General features: G+C 41.3%; 1 protein-coding gene across 7 annotated transcripts in view; it reads right to left on the bottom strand.

Moving 5' to 3' along the window:
* Positions 1-18,259, bottom strand: part of GRM8 (glutamate metabotropic receptor 8) — a 490,512-nt gene that overhangs the window by 463,657 nt on the left and 8,596 nt on the right. For 6 of the 7 annotated variants that reach the window (XR_010590015.1, XM_065555615.1, XM_065555608.1 and 3 more), the window contains exon 2: positions 16,457-17,304. Coding sequence is in view for 5 of the 7 variants with exons in the window: in XM_065555615.1 (XP_065411687.1) it covers positions 16,457-16,966 (510 nt within the window). In the remaining 2 variants the exon portion in view is untranslated. Of the gene's footprint in view, positions 1-3,746; positions 3,882-16,456; positions 17,305-18,259 lie in introns of those variants that run through there. The other variant, XM_065555638.1, reaches the window with a different exon arrangement.

The following is an 18,259-nucleotide window of genomic DNA, read 5'->3' as shown; positions in this document are numbered from 1 at the left end:
TTTTCGTATTGTTGTTCAGTTGGTGCTAAAGACAGCGTCCCTCTCCCCAAAATGATAAATTTTTGTTTTTCAGAAATTTCTAGATATAGTTGGCCAAATTGTTGCCAGTAGGTTGATCCAACTCCATTAACTTCAGTGAAGTTGCAGAGGTGTAACTGAAAAAAGAATATAGCCCTTTTTTTGTAACACTGAGAAAGACAAAGACACATTGTTAATGAGATCAACACTTAAATGTTCAAAGGGCACTATCATATTCTATCCAGCAAAGAGGACTTACAGCCTGGTTTCTTCTTTCATGCTTTATAATAGCTTTTACTTTCATTATAAACATTTCAGTTCTGCCTCAGTAGAGCACAAAGAGAATCAGTCCTTTAATCCTCCAGACAATATGTATTGCCTTCAGACTTTGGCAAGTAAATATTGCAGCTGGTAACTTTTAAGTCCTGGGCTTTGTTATGGAAAGAATCTCATTCAGAATCCAAGTTAGAAGTGGAACAGACCAGTCACTCACCTAGACCACTTTCCAGCCAATGCAGGAATGTTCTCTACTTGCCATTTTTGTAATTTTGCCTAGTCTAATTTTAAAGATTCTAAGCAAATAGGTTCCCACCTCTTCTCTTGGGGGACTTTCACACAAACTATTGCAAATGAACAAAGCCCTAGACAATGTACAATAGGGAACATCCTGGCACATTTTTCCCCCAATATTCAGCCCAAAATTCTCCTTTCTTAACTTGTGTACAGTTTATTCCTAGTCACTCCATATATTTTACACTAATTCTTCTTCCTTTTTAGGATTATAACTTTCAAATATTCATATGGACCAATGCAAACACATTAGAAAGAGATAGGAGAAAGACCACACACACAATTAGATTGAGGTGAGCTCAGTTTTGCTCTGAAACACAGATGGAGCTCCCTATGAAATAAATGAGATCAGAATATAGGCCACGCATCTTCTATCTAGCCAGTAGTACAAAAGCCATTTCTGAGGTGATATGTCCTTGAAGTATACACTAGTCATACTACTCTTACAGGACCAACAGCTGCCTTTCAGAAATAAATCAACATCTGCTCCCAAGGGAGGCATTTGTATCCCTCTCAGCCCAAGATAAAAGGAAGATTATTAAATTGTAGCATGATGAAATAATGAAGGGCCTACTTCTGCTCTTACTGCACTTATTCACATGGAGTAGAACCTGACTATGCCAGTAGTCTCACTGAAAGCAGTAGAAGTTGAGAGCTATTTTTCATACTTATACAACTTGCCTCTGTTATCCTGATTTTTCTCTCGAATCCAATTTTACATCAGTATAATTCCATTGGCTTCCTTGAGGTTACTCCTGATTGACAAGAGACTCCGTATTTGTTTTGACTAACCGGAATTTAAGAAATTACTGTTCTATCCAACCAAGGAGGAGCTGAGTTTTTTTATGCTAGCTGCCTGCTGCTTCAAGCCACCTACTCTGCTGAGGTGCCTCTCTTGTAGTGTAAAGCTGGATTGGCAGCTCAACAGAGAAGTTCTGACACAGCAGCAGGCAAGGGAGAGAAGACTAATTGCCCCTTTTCACCTGGCAAGCTGCTCCTCCTGTGGAGTAGAGAGAAGTCTATTCTGTTCCTATTCCACCATTCTGGGTTAGGAAGTAGGAGACAGTGCATGAGACAATGGAAGATGAGGTATAGTAAGCGCTATTTCCCTAACACTCACCCAAACTGTTTTGCTACATCTCAGAAGCCCCAACTAAAAGTAATTCTCTTGTAGTAAGTGTTAGAGAAGTTACAGACAAGAGAAAGTCAGATTTCTCCCTTCCTCCTTTCTCTCCATTAGCAGTATCATTCTGACCCAACTCCCCATGGCAAGCCTAAGTGAAAATCTTTTACCTCTCTGTCACATGAGGGCTCAATCTCCTCAAGCATTAGTATTTTCCCTCACCCCCATGAGGTTGCCTTCCCAGCACACTCCACTCCCAGCCCCAGCACGTCCCCCTCATTACCCAAATTCCAGTTCCTCCTCCTGAGATTCAGCACCTGGCTGTCTCCACAAGCTGAGACCAGGTACAGCAAGGGTGAGCAAATTTTTTGGCCTGAGGGCCACATCTGGGCATGGAAATTGTCTGGTGGGCCACAAATGCTCATGAAATTGGGGGCTGGGCTGTAGGAGGGGATAAGGGCTCTGGCTGGGGGTGCGGGATCTGGGGTGGGGCCAGAAATGAGAAGGTAGGAGGGGGCTCTGGGCTGGGGCAGGGGGTTGGTGTGCTGGGGGGGGGGGAGAAGAAAAAAGAGAGAAATGAGGCTCCGGCTGAGGGTGCGGGATCGGGGGTGGGACTGGGGATGAGGGGCTTTGGAGTGCAGGAGGGTGCTCCGGGCTGGGACCAAGGGGTCAGAAGGCGGGGGGGGGAAAATCAGGGCTGGGGCACAGGGGTGGTCAGGGGTGCAGGCTCCAGGAACCACACGGAGCAGGGCAAGCCCCCGACCCCGTTCCCCGGTGGGAGCTTGAGGGCCGGATTAAAAGGTCTGAAGAGCCGGACACAGCTCTCGGGCCGTAGTTTGCCCACCTCTGAGGTAGAGCCTCGCCCATTTATCAGAGCAGGGCCAGGGAACATTTGCCTGAATGTGAATGGAGAATGTTGACGGAGTATTCTCTTGTGAAGGTGCTGGGAATGGTGATGATAAAGTAAGATTTTCTTTAAAAAAAAAAATAGGAAGAAGATGACGGAAGAGGGACCAACAAGAATCTTCTGGGGAAGGAAATGGATGATGGATTAAGAAACAGGCACCCGCCCCCCACATCAATGCATAACCTTCCAGTAAGTATATCTAAGACCTTTTTTGCCTTTTATGGTATGGAATCTCAGGCTTTGCTCAAGCCCTCCATGTGTGAAGTAGTTCTGCGTGGGGAGGGGAGCAAGCAGAAGAAACATCCATTCTCCTCTCACAGGCAGCATAAAACTTTTCTGGTTAGGGTCCATAAGCAGATCATAGCCCAGAGAAGCATTTTGATGTTCGTTGTTCAATTAGACCAAGTAGAAATTGTGCCTTTCAGTAAGACTCTTGTATGGCTGACTATTGTTCACTGATAAATGCTACCAGAAGAAGAAACATTTAGCTAGTTAGAAGCCATACAGAAGCTAGTTAGAACCACGGTGTGCTTCAGAAAAGAAAAAAAGAAAAAAGAAAAAAAACCCCTCAGTTATTTTACTAGTTGGCTGTAGCACACAGTAGTGCTTGTTCTCCAATGACTGTCAGAACGCAGGAGGTCAGTAATAATATTGTACAACTGTCACTCTACTACAGCAGACATCCTTCAGAAAAATAAGGCTTCATCTATATCTATCATTTGGGCCAATAAAAATAAAATCATTGCACTAAAACACTGTCACAGGATCAATGTCTCCTTTAAAAATAAATGTCTTGGCTTCACCTCACGTTTATGTAGCAGCAGGAGACCTCTATACTGAGAAAATGTGTATTCTATTGACAAAGTCTCTTAAAAAGCTTTCACTGTGGGATTCATGTTCCAGTTCAGATGCTGGCCCTTAGTGGACTCTGTACGTTAGCCTTTGGGCCTTGTTTTTGGAATTCTTTGTGAAACTAGCATTTATTTGCACTGTTAAAGAAAATATAAGTGACAGGGGGAAATAATTCAGTGAACTGTGCTGTATCTATGTATTTTTATGATTATGGACAGGATCTCATGGGGAAAAAAAAATCAGCTTTGACAGAGTATGTAATGGGGTGGCACCCACCTTTCACAAGTGGCCCCTGGTCGATGGTGTGCATGCCTGCAGTTTTCTCAATTTCTCAGCTCACCATGCCCCTTGTCAGCCACTGCATTTGTCAGGCAGGTCTCCGGTGACTCAGTCCTCTGGCCGAGGCACCCACAGTCCATGTGCAAACACACCCTTCCTGGAATTCCCTCTCCAAAACGTCCTGCAGCCCTCACTGGGCTCAGTCCTTTAACAGTCCAACCGGGTCCATCATGGTACCCCTCTGTTGGCAACATCTCTTTAGCTCTCCCCGGGCTCCAATCCTCAATCTGATCAACAGGACCTATCTCAGAATCCTAACTGGCAGCTTATGTGCATCCTGCTCTGGGGTGGAGCCCCATCCCACAGGGCTTCCTCCCTGGAGGCTTTTCACATGCCCTTTAGTCCTCTGACCCCAGCAGGGCACCTCTCAGTTAAGTCCCTTTCCAGGGGGATAACAGGTCCACATGCAGTCACTTCCCTGGGCCTGTCTAAACTCCCTTCTCTCAGGCACAGCCACTTCCCCAATGGCTGTAGGGGGTGAGGGGATCCAGGTCCACCCACTACTCTGGGTCCCAGGCTAGGGACCCTCTAAGTAGCAGCAATGGGCCATGTCCCTTTAACTAACTGCTTTTCCCAGGTCCACTTCCCCATAGCCCATCTTAATGGAGTCCTGGCAGCCAGCCAAAAGCTATCCCTTTCCTTCCCCAGTCCATGCCAGCAACTACCTGCCTTAACCCATGCAGCCCGCCAGGAACACCTCTTGCTCCCCCAGTCCCTCCTAGCAGACTGAACTCACTCTAGCCCTGCAGCTTCTTTTATATGAGCCTACTAGGCCCTCATTGGCTGCTTCCTGAAGTCTCTATGATTGGCTGCTTCCCCTACAGCCATTCTGGCCTGCTTGGAGGACCTCTCCACTACTCCTTTCTTGGGATGGATGTGGCAGGACTCTGAGCCTTCCAGCAGGGGGGCTTTGGGCCTAGTCCACTCCGTCACAGGGTAAAAGCGTGCTTTCCACCTATGCAGAGCCCTTCATCTGAGAAAAGAAAAACAAAACAAACCACAGTGTCCCATTTGCCCAGGGGGAGTCGGAAAGAAATTAGACCATTGGCCTCTCTTTACAACCTCTTTGTAAGATGTTCAGATCCACAGGTTGATATACACATGGAATGATATAGAAACCTGAACATCTTAGCTTTATTTACAACAACAACAACAACAAAACCATTTTATAAAAATTTATTGAGCCTCACATGACCTTTCTATATTATTAACTATTATAGAGATTAGGAAAGTGAGGCACAAAGAGGCTGAGTAATTTGCCCACAGTCACATAGTGAATCAGTGGCAGACCTGGGAATATAACCCAAACTTCCTGACTGCTAGGCCTTTTCTGTAGCCACTAGTCATTACTACCTTCAGCTATGGGTAGGAAATATTAGAACTTTAAGAGCATATTTAAATTACTAATATACTGTAAAATACAATGTATTGGGCTGATTTTGCACTCCCTTGCCTTGAACATCTTAGTACAAATTAAAATTGATGCTAATCACTTTGAACAGTTTTCATGGAATCTGGAAATCCATTATTTCCTCTGGCTGCAGTTAAAATATTTCCAGACTATTTCATTATTGATAGTTGTAAAGTATTTGCTGTACACTTCAGTTATCTGTACTGTTGCCCTGGTATTTGCTTTCTCGCCCATGACACTTAAACTTGTCACTGACAGCATAATCATAGTTGAATCTTAGGGTTTTCTAAGGTGATCCAGGTATCTATTACCATGGAAACATAAAGAGATATAAAAGCTGTTTTATGTAATGGTAGCAGAACTGTCAAAAACAAGGGGGCGGGGAATCAAATTGTTTTCAATGTCATGTTCTAACCAATAATAGACAAGATGTTCAGGCACTAATAGATATGGGCTTGTAATAAAGTAGAGAAAATACTGTAAAAATAAAAGATGTGTTGGCTATGGTTTCCTTTTATAATTAAATATTTTCAGAAATTGAAAATATCTAGAAAACAACTAAAGACAAATCTGTTAATCTTAAAAAGTTGATTTTAAACCCTTTTTTAAATGGGGGGTGGAAATAAAGAAAAATTTTCTCACATCTCCGATAAGATTTTTTTCCAACTTGGTTTTAACTACAGAGAGGAAAAAAATAATCTCATCCTAATTAATTTTAAGTGGCTAATTATTTCAACTATTCTGCTGCAGAAAATATTAATGACAAATACAGGCTGATACAGTAAACTGAACGCTAGTATGGTTTAATCACCACATTTTGATGAGTATGCCAATGTCTTGGGTAGATTTCTAGAGCTTGCTCTTACTCCCATCAAAGTTAGTGGCCAATCTCTCCTTGACAAGAGGAGTAGGCCTTTTATAAATTTCAGAAACCATGGCCTTAATATTGTAGCCAGGTTTGGATGGGTCTGGCACCTACATGGAGTCTCTGAAGTCAATGAGACTTCACAAGGACACAAATAACCCTTCTGTGGATTCAGGATCAGGGCCCACAGAATTCAAATTGCCACCAAAAGGCATATATTTTCTTCAAACCAACTTCTGATCAGGAGAACACACACACAGGACATCCAGATCTATTGATATCTGGGCCATATTGGGCAGGGCGCTATACAGGGTGCTGTCCCTATGTTCTATTTAGTTCAGGGACTGCTCCTTCCTATCACTCATTGGGGACCTGCCTGGGCAATCAGGGAGGGATGAGACACTGTCCTGATTATTGTTCCCTCTGCGACTATGTGCCCAGTGCAAGTGCAAAAAGTCACAAATGAGTCATTTGAATACACACACACTCACATATCATGCATGTCTTAATCAATGTCACAGTAGGAGCAGCACAAGGCTGACAGCTGAGGGTATTCATGCGAAACAACACAAGGCAAAGAAATTGCCAGAACATGCTTGGAGAACTGCAATTTCAAGCTTTGTGTTTATTTGCAAAAAAATACCCCCTGAATTTCTGGACAATTATGTGTAAAACCAAAACAGAAGCTCCTGAAAATCACCTGCATTTTATAGATATGTATGCATATAATCCACATAAGGTAAACATGTATAAAGTAAATATTATGGGCCAAATTCCTCTCATACAACAAGAGGCAACTGAAGTCAATAGGGTTGCACTAGTGTAACAAGGAGAATTTGGCCATACTGGGTAAATAAGGCTTCCATTGTTTAAACAAAAATATTTTAAAGGTATATTTTGGCAAAAAAAATAGAAAGCCTAACATCCCAGTTCTCCAAGCATACTGTCCACCCGTCTTGATTCACACGCAAACCATTGTCCCTGGGCTGCTCCCACGGTGACATTGACTAGGAAATGTGTGAAAGTGACAGATGGAGTGGCGCCGGGAAGATTAGAGATAGCTTGAGCTTTTTAGATGGGAGGAAACCAGTGTAGGCAAATGTCTCTATTTTCCATCAGACTTTAACCATTCAATATAGATTCAGACATTTTAAGGAACACTAGACTTAAATGCATGGAAACACAAGGAGGTGAGCTGAGCTGAAAGATTAAACCTACTGTTTCCTCTGCACCCAGTCCCGAGAAAGTGAGTTTAGCTTGAGGAATAAGAGCTGTCCTCATGTGACATGAGGCCATGACTCAGTCCAGCCTGATTGCCATATATGGCAGCCAAGCTCTTAGGCCTTGGCTACACTTACCCGCTAGTTCGGCGGCTGGCAATCGAACTTCTGGGTTCGACTTATCGCGTCTAGTCTGGACGCGATAAGTCGAACCCGGAAGTGCTCGCCGTCGACTGCGGTACTCCAGCTCGCCTAGAGGAGTACCGCGGAGTCGACGGGGGAGCCTGCCTGCCGAGTGTGGACCAAGGTAAGTTCGAACTAAGGTACTTCGACTTCAGCTATGTTATTCACGTAGCTGAAGTTGCGTACCTTAGTTCGAATTAGGGGGGTAGTGTAGACCAAGCCTTAGAGAGGCAAAGTCAGGGGTGGGACTGAGCATGAGTTGTTTCTTCCAGATGTTCCAACAAAAGCCAAGTTCCCCCCATCTAACTGGCAATCAGCCCAGGAGAGAGACAGACACTAAATGGTCTTTATAGACTGCATAGAAGCCTCCATGGCAGACAGCTGAGAAATGGAGATTTTGGCCTGGAAGAAACAATGAGCCCAAAGATATCTCCTCCCATTAACCAGGGGAACTAGTGACCTTTGACCCACCAAAACAATGGAGGGACCCTGATCTCATCCCATCTCCCCAGTTTCCCCAGCCACCACGCATGGGAGCTGCAAAAAAAGTTATTCTAGCCAGCAGCTCTGGTGGCAGCCTCAGCTGGGGAACGTCTGCACTGGGATCCATAGGAGTAGGTAGCTGCGCAGCTCATTTACTCTATTGCCTTGAGCACGTCCTTGTCTGCCACTGCAGGTTGTCTCCTTTCCCCATTGTGTTCACAAACAGAACATCCCCAGCATCAGTTTACACAGCCATATGGAGCTATCAAACTCCTTATTACCATGGAAACCAGGCACAGGATTTGGCCCTTTGTGTGCAAGTAACACATGCAAACAGCCAGGCTGACACGTTCTTCAAGATTCACAATGTTATATAAGTTCCCTACAGCTTGCCCAGAGATGGAGTGATAGAGCACCTCTCAGCAGCGAGGAGCATCTAGGAGAGGGATAGGCTGTTGAAGATCCTGTCTTCATGACAGCCAGAAGAGTCTGGAGGTGGAAGAAGGAACAGAAAGCTCTTTCTGTTTTACAGCTGCAAGAATGAAATGGAGCTTCAAGTGTTTCCAATACTGCCCAGCCAGAGGTTGCTACGGGAGCTGGAGCCACCATGTAGGATGCTGGACAGCAGCCACAGAGAAAGTCCAATACCTTTCCCTACTCAGCAGCTGTGGATGGTAGGAGAGATTCCCTCATTGGTAGATTCCCTAACCTCGCCTTTTGCATCTCCCTACCTCTGTCTGGTAAAGTTTTCAATCTCTGTGCAAATTTGTTTTCAATATAAAAATTGAGTTGACACCTAGATACCCCACATTTGAAATCCTCAACAGAGATGCAGAACCCACACTTTCTCTGTTGGAAGAACAGGGGATGCTGTGCTATAAGGCAGAAGTACCTGCCTTATACCTGTAGACAATAATAAGACCTACCCTTACCACCAGAAACCCTAAACCTTAGAATAAAAAATAAATGCATGCTGTGCCCTAGTCTTCACTCAGGAGCCATGACATCATATTGTTGTAATCCACCCTTCTTCTCCTCACCAACAAAAAATCCTCTCTAATATTCGTTATCCTGCTCTGAAGCTCTTTGGGGCAAGAGCCATGGGTGAGATCTTCGCCATCGCTCCAGACATTTTATATTGAGTAAAAGAGCCAAAGTAGCCTACAATCTGGAGGGTGCATAAGTGACTTAAATCCATTTTAGGCCCACCTCCCCCTGAGTTGTGAGTTAGGAGGAGGGATAGCTCAGTGGTTTGAGCACTGGCTTGCTAAACCCAGGGTTGTGAGCTCAATCCTTGAGGGGACCACTTAGGGATCTGGGGCAAAATCAGTACTTGGTCCTGCCTAGTAAAGGCAGGGGGCTGGACTCAATGACCTTTCAAAGTCCCTTCCAGTTCTAGGAGATGGATATCATTATTAAAGGTGCAGTTTAAAATCTCACCCCATGTCTTATTTGTACTTTGAAATCCCCAGCCAATTTCAGGAACTGAAAAAGAATAAATAGATAATTAATCCTGGGCTTAAAAGGATGTTGATATATTGGAGGGGGTTCAGAGAAGAGCTAAGAGAATGATTAAAGGATTAGAAAAGATGCCTTAGATTGTGCTTTTGGGGTCTATCACTATATTTACACAACAAAGATGGTTAAGGGGTGACTTGATCACATTCTGTAAGTACCTACATGGGGAAAAATATTTGATAATGGGCTTTAATCTAGCAAATGAAGGTAGGATACGATCCAAAGGTTATGTTAATAAATATTAACATTTTATAATTTTTATATGTTAAGCTCTCAGAATTCTTATATATGTTAACCAAAATCCTTTTTATGTTGTGTATCTATAAATTTAGTCCCCTGAACTTATGAAGCTGAAAAGTGCTGTCCTTAAACTGAATTTAGGACATGTAATTAAGTACTGGGCTGCACCTAAATATCCCCTGCACCTCTAAGTTTGTGAGAGTCCAGACATCCAGGGAAAGAGCCCCTCAAAACTAATGAAGGGACCTACAAAAGTATATTACAGTAAACTAGACTGGGTAATTAATAAGAGGGTGCTTGTAACCCAATTATGCTTTGTAATTGATAGGGGATATTTATTACCACAGATGTTTTCTGTGATTTATGAAGTGATGACCCATTGGAAGATGCTAGGTTGTCTTAACACAACAGGTGTTTTGAATACTAATGGAATTGGAAGTCCTTTAGCCTATCAATCACATAAGCTAAGATATCACAAAAGAAATTCCATTAATAATTAGGTCAACTGAGATACTGAAAACAGTATCTATTATGGGAAAGTAATTTTTTTTCTCCAGCAGGAATTTCTTTGCCTCACACCCTATAAAAGGAAAGAGGTTTGGAGAGTGAGATTGGGAATGAACACTGACAGAATTCCTCCAGTTACAGAGGGAAGGAAGAGAATGCCATCCTTTCACCATTCACAGAAAGTGGTGAAGTACGTTTTCTTTCTGGGTCCTGTGTAGTGCTCTATTAATCTTTGATTAATAATTCCATCTGAGCCTGTTATTTTTGACATCTTGCATTGTTATTAAAGTCAAGCATGCAACAGTTGGAAGTTGAAGCTTGATAAACTTGGGCTAGAAATAAAGGCACACATTTTTAACAGCGAGGGTAGTGAACCATTGGAACAATTTGCCAGGGTCCTGATGGATTCTCCATGACTGGCAATTTTTAAATCAAGATTGGATATTTTTCTAAAAGTTAAGCTCTCATTCAAACAGGAGTTATTTTGGGGAAGTTTTGTGGTCTGTGGTATATAGGAGGTCAGACTCAATCAGTGACCCTTTCTGGCCTTGGAATCTATGGGTATGGCTACACTTTAAGATGGGGGATGATTCGCAGCTTGAGGAGACATATTCCTGGTAGCTCTCAGCAAACTGGCACAAGAATGGCTCCTTGGTCTGGAAATCACACACCCCAGCTTGAAGTGTAGATGTACCCTATGTTTCTAAACATCATCTTTCACATCTTCTCCCTTCCCTTCCTACAAAGATAAAGACAAGACAAAGTTTGCACCAAGCACCTTGATTAGTATAGAGTGTCACAACAAGCAACCTCATTGCAACAGCTGGAATCTAACACCTAGTTCCTTGGACAAATAGCTGGCAGAAAAGAAAAAGAGAAAAAAAAACATCCCCATATGATATTGGTGGAGATATACAAACATAAAAAAACAGAACTGTAGCTTGGCTAACTTGTCAGGAGACTGGCCGAGGATCAGGGCCTCTCTCTTTGGTACCCAATTTGCTTGCTTCTTGCAAAGGAATTGAGACAGAAGGATCCTATGAATATTAATCAGTTTATGCTGCCAACCAGATTATCAGCTAGGCTTATCGACCCGTGTGTTTTATGTGGTTGAATCAATATTTTTTTTTAAATTGAGCAACAGCAGCATAAAAACCCCAGCTACTGTTCAGAATCTTTTTGTAACCACTTTATACATATATTCATACGTGGACTATCTAATATATGGCCCATAATTTCATCACAGATTTCCACTTGATAAATTGCACATGCAGATCTAGCAAAGTATGCAACCCTTGCATTTAGTAGCTCCAGCGTGCACATTAAAGTAATATTGGACTTCAGACTACAGGTTCAAGCTGTTAAATAGAACTGTTATGGTTGGAATATGGGTGAATAACATGTATCTTGAAAATAGTGGGGAACACAGATTTGTATGGTGGTGATCACTGACTTTAATAAAGCTACATAGATTTCATCAGCTGAGCATCTGACCCCATATGTAGTGACATTCATTGAGCACTAATTTCTTATCTAGAGCACAAACTTCTTGGGGCAAGGACTATGGGCCTGATGCTCAGCTCTGGAGCTATGTGGATTTTCACCAGCTGAGAATCTAGTCCCAAGACTTCCTGTAAAGTATCTTGAACCCCTATGGTGTTATATTAATGTTAAATAATAATAATTATTATGTTTCTATTCTGCTTGCATAAAATCACTGGGAATATTTCCTAAAATGGCACTGAAATAGGGTCTGATCCTGAAGCCTTTAATCAAGCAAGTTGTCCCACTCATGTCAATGGGGCTACTCATGTAAGGGTCGCAGAATCAAACCTTCTGAGTCCAGTCCAAAGTGCAAACATTAAAAATCATCCTATGTAATTTGTACATTAAGGGCATTTGTGCAGGGTCTATAATTAAATGTAAGAGAGATGTCTCCTCCTTTCACCAGCAACTGTGTTACATCAATTGAATGAGTAAATAGGAGCTTTCCCCAGAGGGGTGCCATGTGACGCTATATTGATTAAGTCTGCAGCGGAACGTTATTTGCAATCTTATTGCATAATGGAAATCAGGAGTTAGCTGTCATGGCTTCAGAAGACAAATTACTGGCATCTGAGACAATTCATAGGTTTCTTTCCTTCTTGCTGCTCTCAATTCACAGCTAATACATGTCTTACAAGGCTTAGTTTCTTAAATCAGTCTACTACACTGTCTTCAATAGTAACAAAGAGTGGAAGTGGTAATCTAGGTGACTCTGCATTAAGAAAGGCATTAAAGTGACCATTACTTCAGAGCTATGCATTATTTAATAGGTTCACCACTTCAAAAAGTGCATCAATTAAAAAGAGATACATTCAACAGCCAGTGTGATTATTACCAGTAAAGACAGGAATTCAACCAGGCATAACTCAAAAGAATAAAAGGCTGTTATCAATATAGAACATTTTACAATCTCGTTTGTGTACCTTGACTCTCAGAGTTAGCAAATAATTTAACTGGTGCAAGTCTCACGCTCTCAAATTTTCATAGTGACTGTGGCCTGAGATCAACCCGTTGCCTACAACACAGACTTAACAAGTCTCCAGTGCACAGGCTGCTTCTCAGCTGAAGTGTAAAGCCAGAAGAAAGGACAGAAAGAAATCCTCCTTAAAACGATTGAAAACATATTCTACTCCAGCTTCAGAGTGCCTCAAGAAGACATTCAAGTTCTACTAGGGTGACCAGATGTCCCAATTTTATAGGGACAGTGCTGATGTTCAGGGCTTTGTCTTATATAGGTGCCTATTATCCCCCACCCCCTATCCTGATTTTTCACACTTGCTAGCTGGTCACCCTAAGTTCTACTCAAATTCCTTCCTTTCTTATGATTTTTTCAACAGTCAAACATGCACCAAAATTAATAAATAACAAGGAAGATAATAGTTTTCAAAATGATTATAGTAAGCAAATTGTTGTAGCCATGTTGGTCCCAGGATATTAGAGGGACAAGGTGGGTGAGATAATATATTTTATTGGACCAACTTCTGTTGGTGAGAGAGACACGCTTTCAAGCTACATGGAGCTCTTCTTTGGGTCTGGGAAAGGTACTCAGAGTGGAGAGGGCCCTAGAGCCCACGCTCCAGCCTGAGCCCAAATGTCTACACTGCAATTTTATAGCCCCAGAGCCCGTGACACTCTGGCTATGTCTATGTTGTGATAAAAGACCTGCGGCACCGCTACACCGGCCCAGGTCAGCTGTCTGCAGGGCTATATAACTGTGGCGTAAACACTTGAGCTCAATAGTCTCGATAGTACACAAGTGCCCGTTCCTGCACCACTGAACTCAGTGGGTTTATATGGGTTTCAATGGGCACCAAGTCTTAAGGAAATGAGATAAGACGTTTTAATGGAAGGAATCAGCATGAATATTAACAGACAATGGAACAGTAACAGTTTCAGACAGAAGCTACAGCCACTGTGTGTACTGGAAGCATCTAGCGTTCAATTTACCATTATCTGTTTACCATCAAGCAGAATTTAAAATTAAATGTTAGCTGACCAATCACTTCCAACTGAGTTTATTGATTAGAATTCATTCATCCGTCCATCCAAATTGACAAGTGTAGATGTGGCAGGCTCACCTTTCAACTGTTTATACTGTAGAACATAATAAAGCACACTGAAGACAAAGAATAGAATGTCAACACAACTCTTGGACTGAAGTGATCTACCAAAACTGGTAACTAGTCTGAATAGAAAAAATATCACCTTGTGAAATGTACAGGAGTGATTAAGATTTCAAGAGAAGAGACAATGCTTCGTAACACTTCATTTGACTAGACATGCAAATCAAATCACTAGTTTATTACAAGCATATTTTCCCATTTAGAGAAATTATCTGGTCCTCCTACAAATGGATTTATATTTAAATGTTTCATTTGATTATCTTGGAAATATGCAAAGTGGGTCAGATCTAGTATTGAAGAACATAGAATTAAATACAGAAAAAAGATTAGCAATGACAAAAAATAAAGAATTAAAACATAGCCAACATGCCATTCTCGCCTCATTCCAACAGATTTTATTTTTCAGTCATAATCAGTTTGACAAAGTACTACTTGTAATGTTTTGGGGGTGCTTGTCACAGTAAGACATCATGGGCCTGATGGTCTATTGTCTTGCAGCTTTGCGTAGTCATTTGTACACATGCGGAGTGAGTGCAAAATGGTATCACATCAGAATGGTAGCATTTTACAACCACTGTGCACATACATAAATAATACCACAAAGTGCAAAGCAAGAGTGAATCTGGCCCGAGTATAACTTTAATGTTATTTTTATATTTAACCTCCTTTTTTCACTAAGACCAAATTGAAAATATTTCTAGAAAGGTTATTGTATCCCATTAGGTGAAGATGTGTACCCTCTTTGCATATTGGGCCTGACCCAAACCCTTTGAAGTCCATGGAAGCAGGCTCATTTTGCATGTATAATGTATAGCTTGTTATATTTTCAGACTTTCTGAGTCAAATTCATCCATGGTGTAATTCCATTTAAGTCAGGGGAGTTAAACCGAGGGCGAATCTGGAAAGTATAAGTCTGTAACTAGTTAAACAAAAATTGGACTCATTATGTCCATCCAACAGCTGTGAAATTTCACAAGTTGAAAAACATCAGTGGACTTTGGAATAGGCCTCATGTGAGAAGGGGGTCATATTATCACTAGCATGTGACATATCTCATTGAAGCTAAAAGGCACAGTCCCTAATTCAGCAAGGCACGTCAGCACATGCTTAAATATGTAAGAAATCTGACATCTATTCACTATTAACTTTAAGCAAATGTTAAATGTCAATCAAATGTCAATAAAACTTCAGTCCTTAATCACTTTAAGTGCTTTTCTGAATCAGGCCATAGTGCATACCTCATTTTTATATATAAGTATGTTTACGCCAAGAGATATTTCTTCCATTTGGAATTTTTAGCACAGTAGATTTTAATAAACTGTATGATATCACTTTAAATAGCATGACATATGAGAATGTGACTATATCTGTCTCAAACTGCTCCCCAAAAAACTGTGGAACTAAAGTACTCAAGAGTATATGCCAAGTCTATCTTACATTCTTGACTGTAGCTGCTTGTGTTTCAATTAAAACCCTTACTTTAACAAATACATGTCTGCAGATACATGTATGCAACATTTACAGTAACTGCACCACAGCTGAGGATGATGAGTAAATATTTCAAGTGAACTGGCCTAACATTTATCCCAGGCTTTGAACAGTGAGTTCTCAGCTAGTGGGGCAACATAGTACAATTGTCCCCTTTTTTGGTCAAAACGCTTCCTAGATGAGGATCCATTTGTCCCAATGTGGAGCAGGTACACATCCAATATAAAACACTGGCCTGTGAAAGTATCCCTGGGATTCCCTGTTACGCCTTTCAGCTCTCAGATCTGATGGTAAAATAATACAGGTGTGATAGCCAATTTATAAAACTTCATACCCTTAGAATTTTTGTTTTCAAAATATCCAGCATGATTAGCCTGATTTATGGTCTAGTTACTTGTCAGATACTCACCCCAAGACAGAAAAAATTCTTAAAAGGACAACTCTGTTTTCTTTTAGAAAGATCATATATTTAATAATGGTCCTAACTCCTAGCAGATTAGATGAGACTCTATATAGGGGTGTAACTCCTGACAGAATTTTCCCTTTTAAGAAAACAGTTTCCCTGAGATTAAATTTAACTACTGAGTTCTAGATCCTTGAAAATACTAAGTTATGAAGCAAACATTGACAACCCTGGGCCAAATCCTGAGCATCTTACACACATGAGAAGCCCCTTTTGCTCTATTGCAGTCAGTGGCGCTATACATGTAATCTGTCCACTGGACTAAACAGTAGGGCAGTCATTATATTAACAAGTACACAGTTTGAGTGAAATCCCATAGTGTTTGCCCAGGGCTGATGTACTGAATGATTCCTGCAAGATGCTGAGAACTTGCAATGCCTAGTGTAGCCAGTGAGAGTTGAGAGTGCTTAGCACTTCGCAAGAGGCACCCCACATCTCAAAGAATAGTGCCTTCTATCATTGCTCAATGCTTTGTTTGAGAAATAACTAGGCAAGAACTTCTGATTTTGGCCCTTTATTTATGAAAATGGAAATGCCACAGTCATATTACTTATTATCATGATGGTTGGTATTTAAATGAAGAGTAGAAAACTTTACCTACCTTAAAAAGTCTTAAAATATTAGCAACCATGATGGATACAGAACTTGCAGCAGCACCTATTACACCTGATATCTTGTCTGGCTTAGTGAAAATAGGTGGGTCTCCATTAGCACATTTCACATCTGAACCATCTTTCTCTATCAAAGCTTGCACAAAGGTTAAGGACTGCTCCAATGCATAAGTGTCCCTGGAACAAGTATCTAGGATCCGGACACCTAAAGTGATATTGGCAAGAAGATCGGGGTCCTTATTGATCTGATCTATTGCATATAGCATTGCCTCTAGTCTGTGGATCCCCTTCTCCTTCTTCAGCTCCCCACAAGGCACCCCTCTATCCCCTTTTGCATGGACAGGGAACAGTCCTCCCAAGATGATGTCCCCATCCAGTCGAATAGAGTGGGCATATTCCTGGCCATGAGTTCTTTGCATCATACTGAGTATCCAGTAGAATTTGGCTGTTAATAGGAAGAAACAATGGCAGGAGACGAGCCGCTTTCCTTCGTATACCATTTTTCCCGCAGATGTTGTTGCTATCCAAGACCCGAAGTTCCTTCTTGCTAAAAGAGGAGGTGGACCATTTGAAGCAGCACCTTCTGAAAGCTACCATCAGTGCCCAATAAGTAACAATATAGAATTGTGCCACAAGTAGAAAATAGATCTCAACAAAAGTTCTTAAAATATGTTTTATAAAAAACGTCCATCAGTACCATGGGTTAATTTGTTTTGTGGTGAGGTGTTTTCAGCTATTGTAGATTGAAGTTGAAATATAGATTAATATCTATGGCTCTGATGCTGGAAGGAAGTCAACGACTCATGTCCTTGCATTTTGCCCTGCAGCTGAGGTACTCCTGAAAAATCAGTGAAAAATATTATTTAGTTCAGCAGTTTTGTGCTTGTCAACAGTATTTACTTTGGAATATGAGTTACATTGCATAGGTTTTACTTTCCACATTATGTAAGGGACTAATTCTTGGCCCACTGTGAATTTGAACACCTGGTTGCACTGTACTAAAAGCTGAGAGATTGATGATAGCAGCAAAGCAGAAGCAACACTGAGGTAACAAAGCCTCGCTTGATACTCAGTCAGATCAGTAATTTTTATTTACAATTGCACTCCATGAAACATTTAGATACAAAGACTATATACCTCTTTGGGTTTTGTTCTGCAATATATTAAATCTCACAATATATTGTATTGGACCCATTCATCCTATTATAGTCTAAGGCTCTTCCCCTGCAAAGATTTACACTTAGTAGTCTCATTGAATTCAGCAGCCTACTAATGTGCATAAAGTTAAGCACACACTTGAGTTTTTGAAGCACTTGATAGTAATGGTGTTACTTCTCTGGCACAACTCATTTTCTGTTCAGTTCCATGTACATCTATAGTGCTCCATAAACAATAATAATTTCAAACTCTGAATATAGTTAATGGGAAAATAATAAGTTCCCAAGCCAAAGTTTCACAATATATTTGACCAGATAAGGTATATATTTTCAGTTATATTTTACTTAATTTGAGGCCTGACATTAACAGGGCCTCCGTTTTGTGCTTGGATTTGAGTGTGCAAAATTGGGATGAAATCCTTGCTTCACTAACACCAATTGAAAAACTCCCATTGATTTGAATGGGGCCAGGAATTCACCCTGTATCTAAAAATCAGAGTGACACTATCTTAAATATTTTAAGGTATCTATTAGCTTGGTATCTAAGCACCAGTAACTAACTTTGTTAACTTGCCTGTGTTAGTTTTTTAGACATTTAAATTACCTAATTAGCACCCGTATTTTAAAAAGTCTAGC

Source organism: Chrysemys picta, chromosome 1 (genome assembly GCF_011386835.1).
Source record: "Chrysemys picta bellii isolate R12L10 chromosome 1, ASM1138683v2, whole genome shotgun sequence".
NCBI classification, from domain to species: domain Eukaryota; kingdom Metazoa; phylum Chordata; order Testudines; family Emydidae; genus Chrysemys; species Chrysemys picta.
This window is presented reverse-complemented; position numbering and strand designations above follow the sequence as displayed.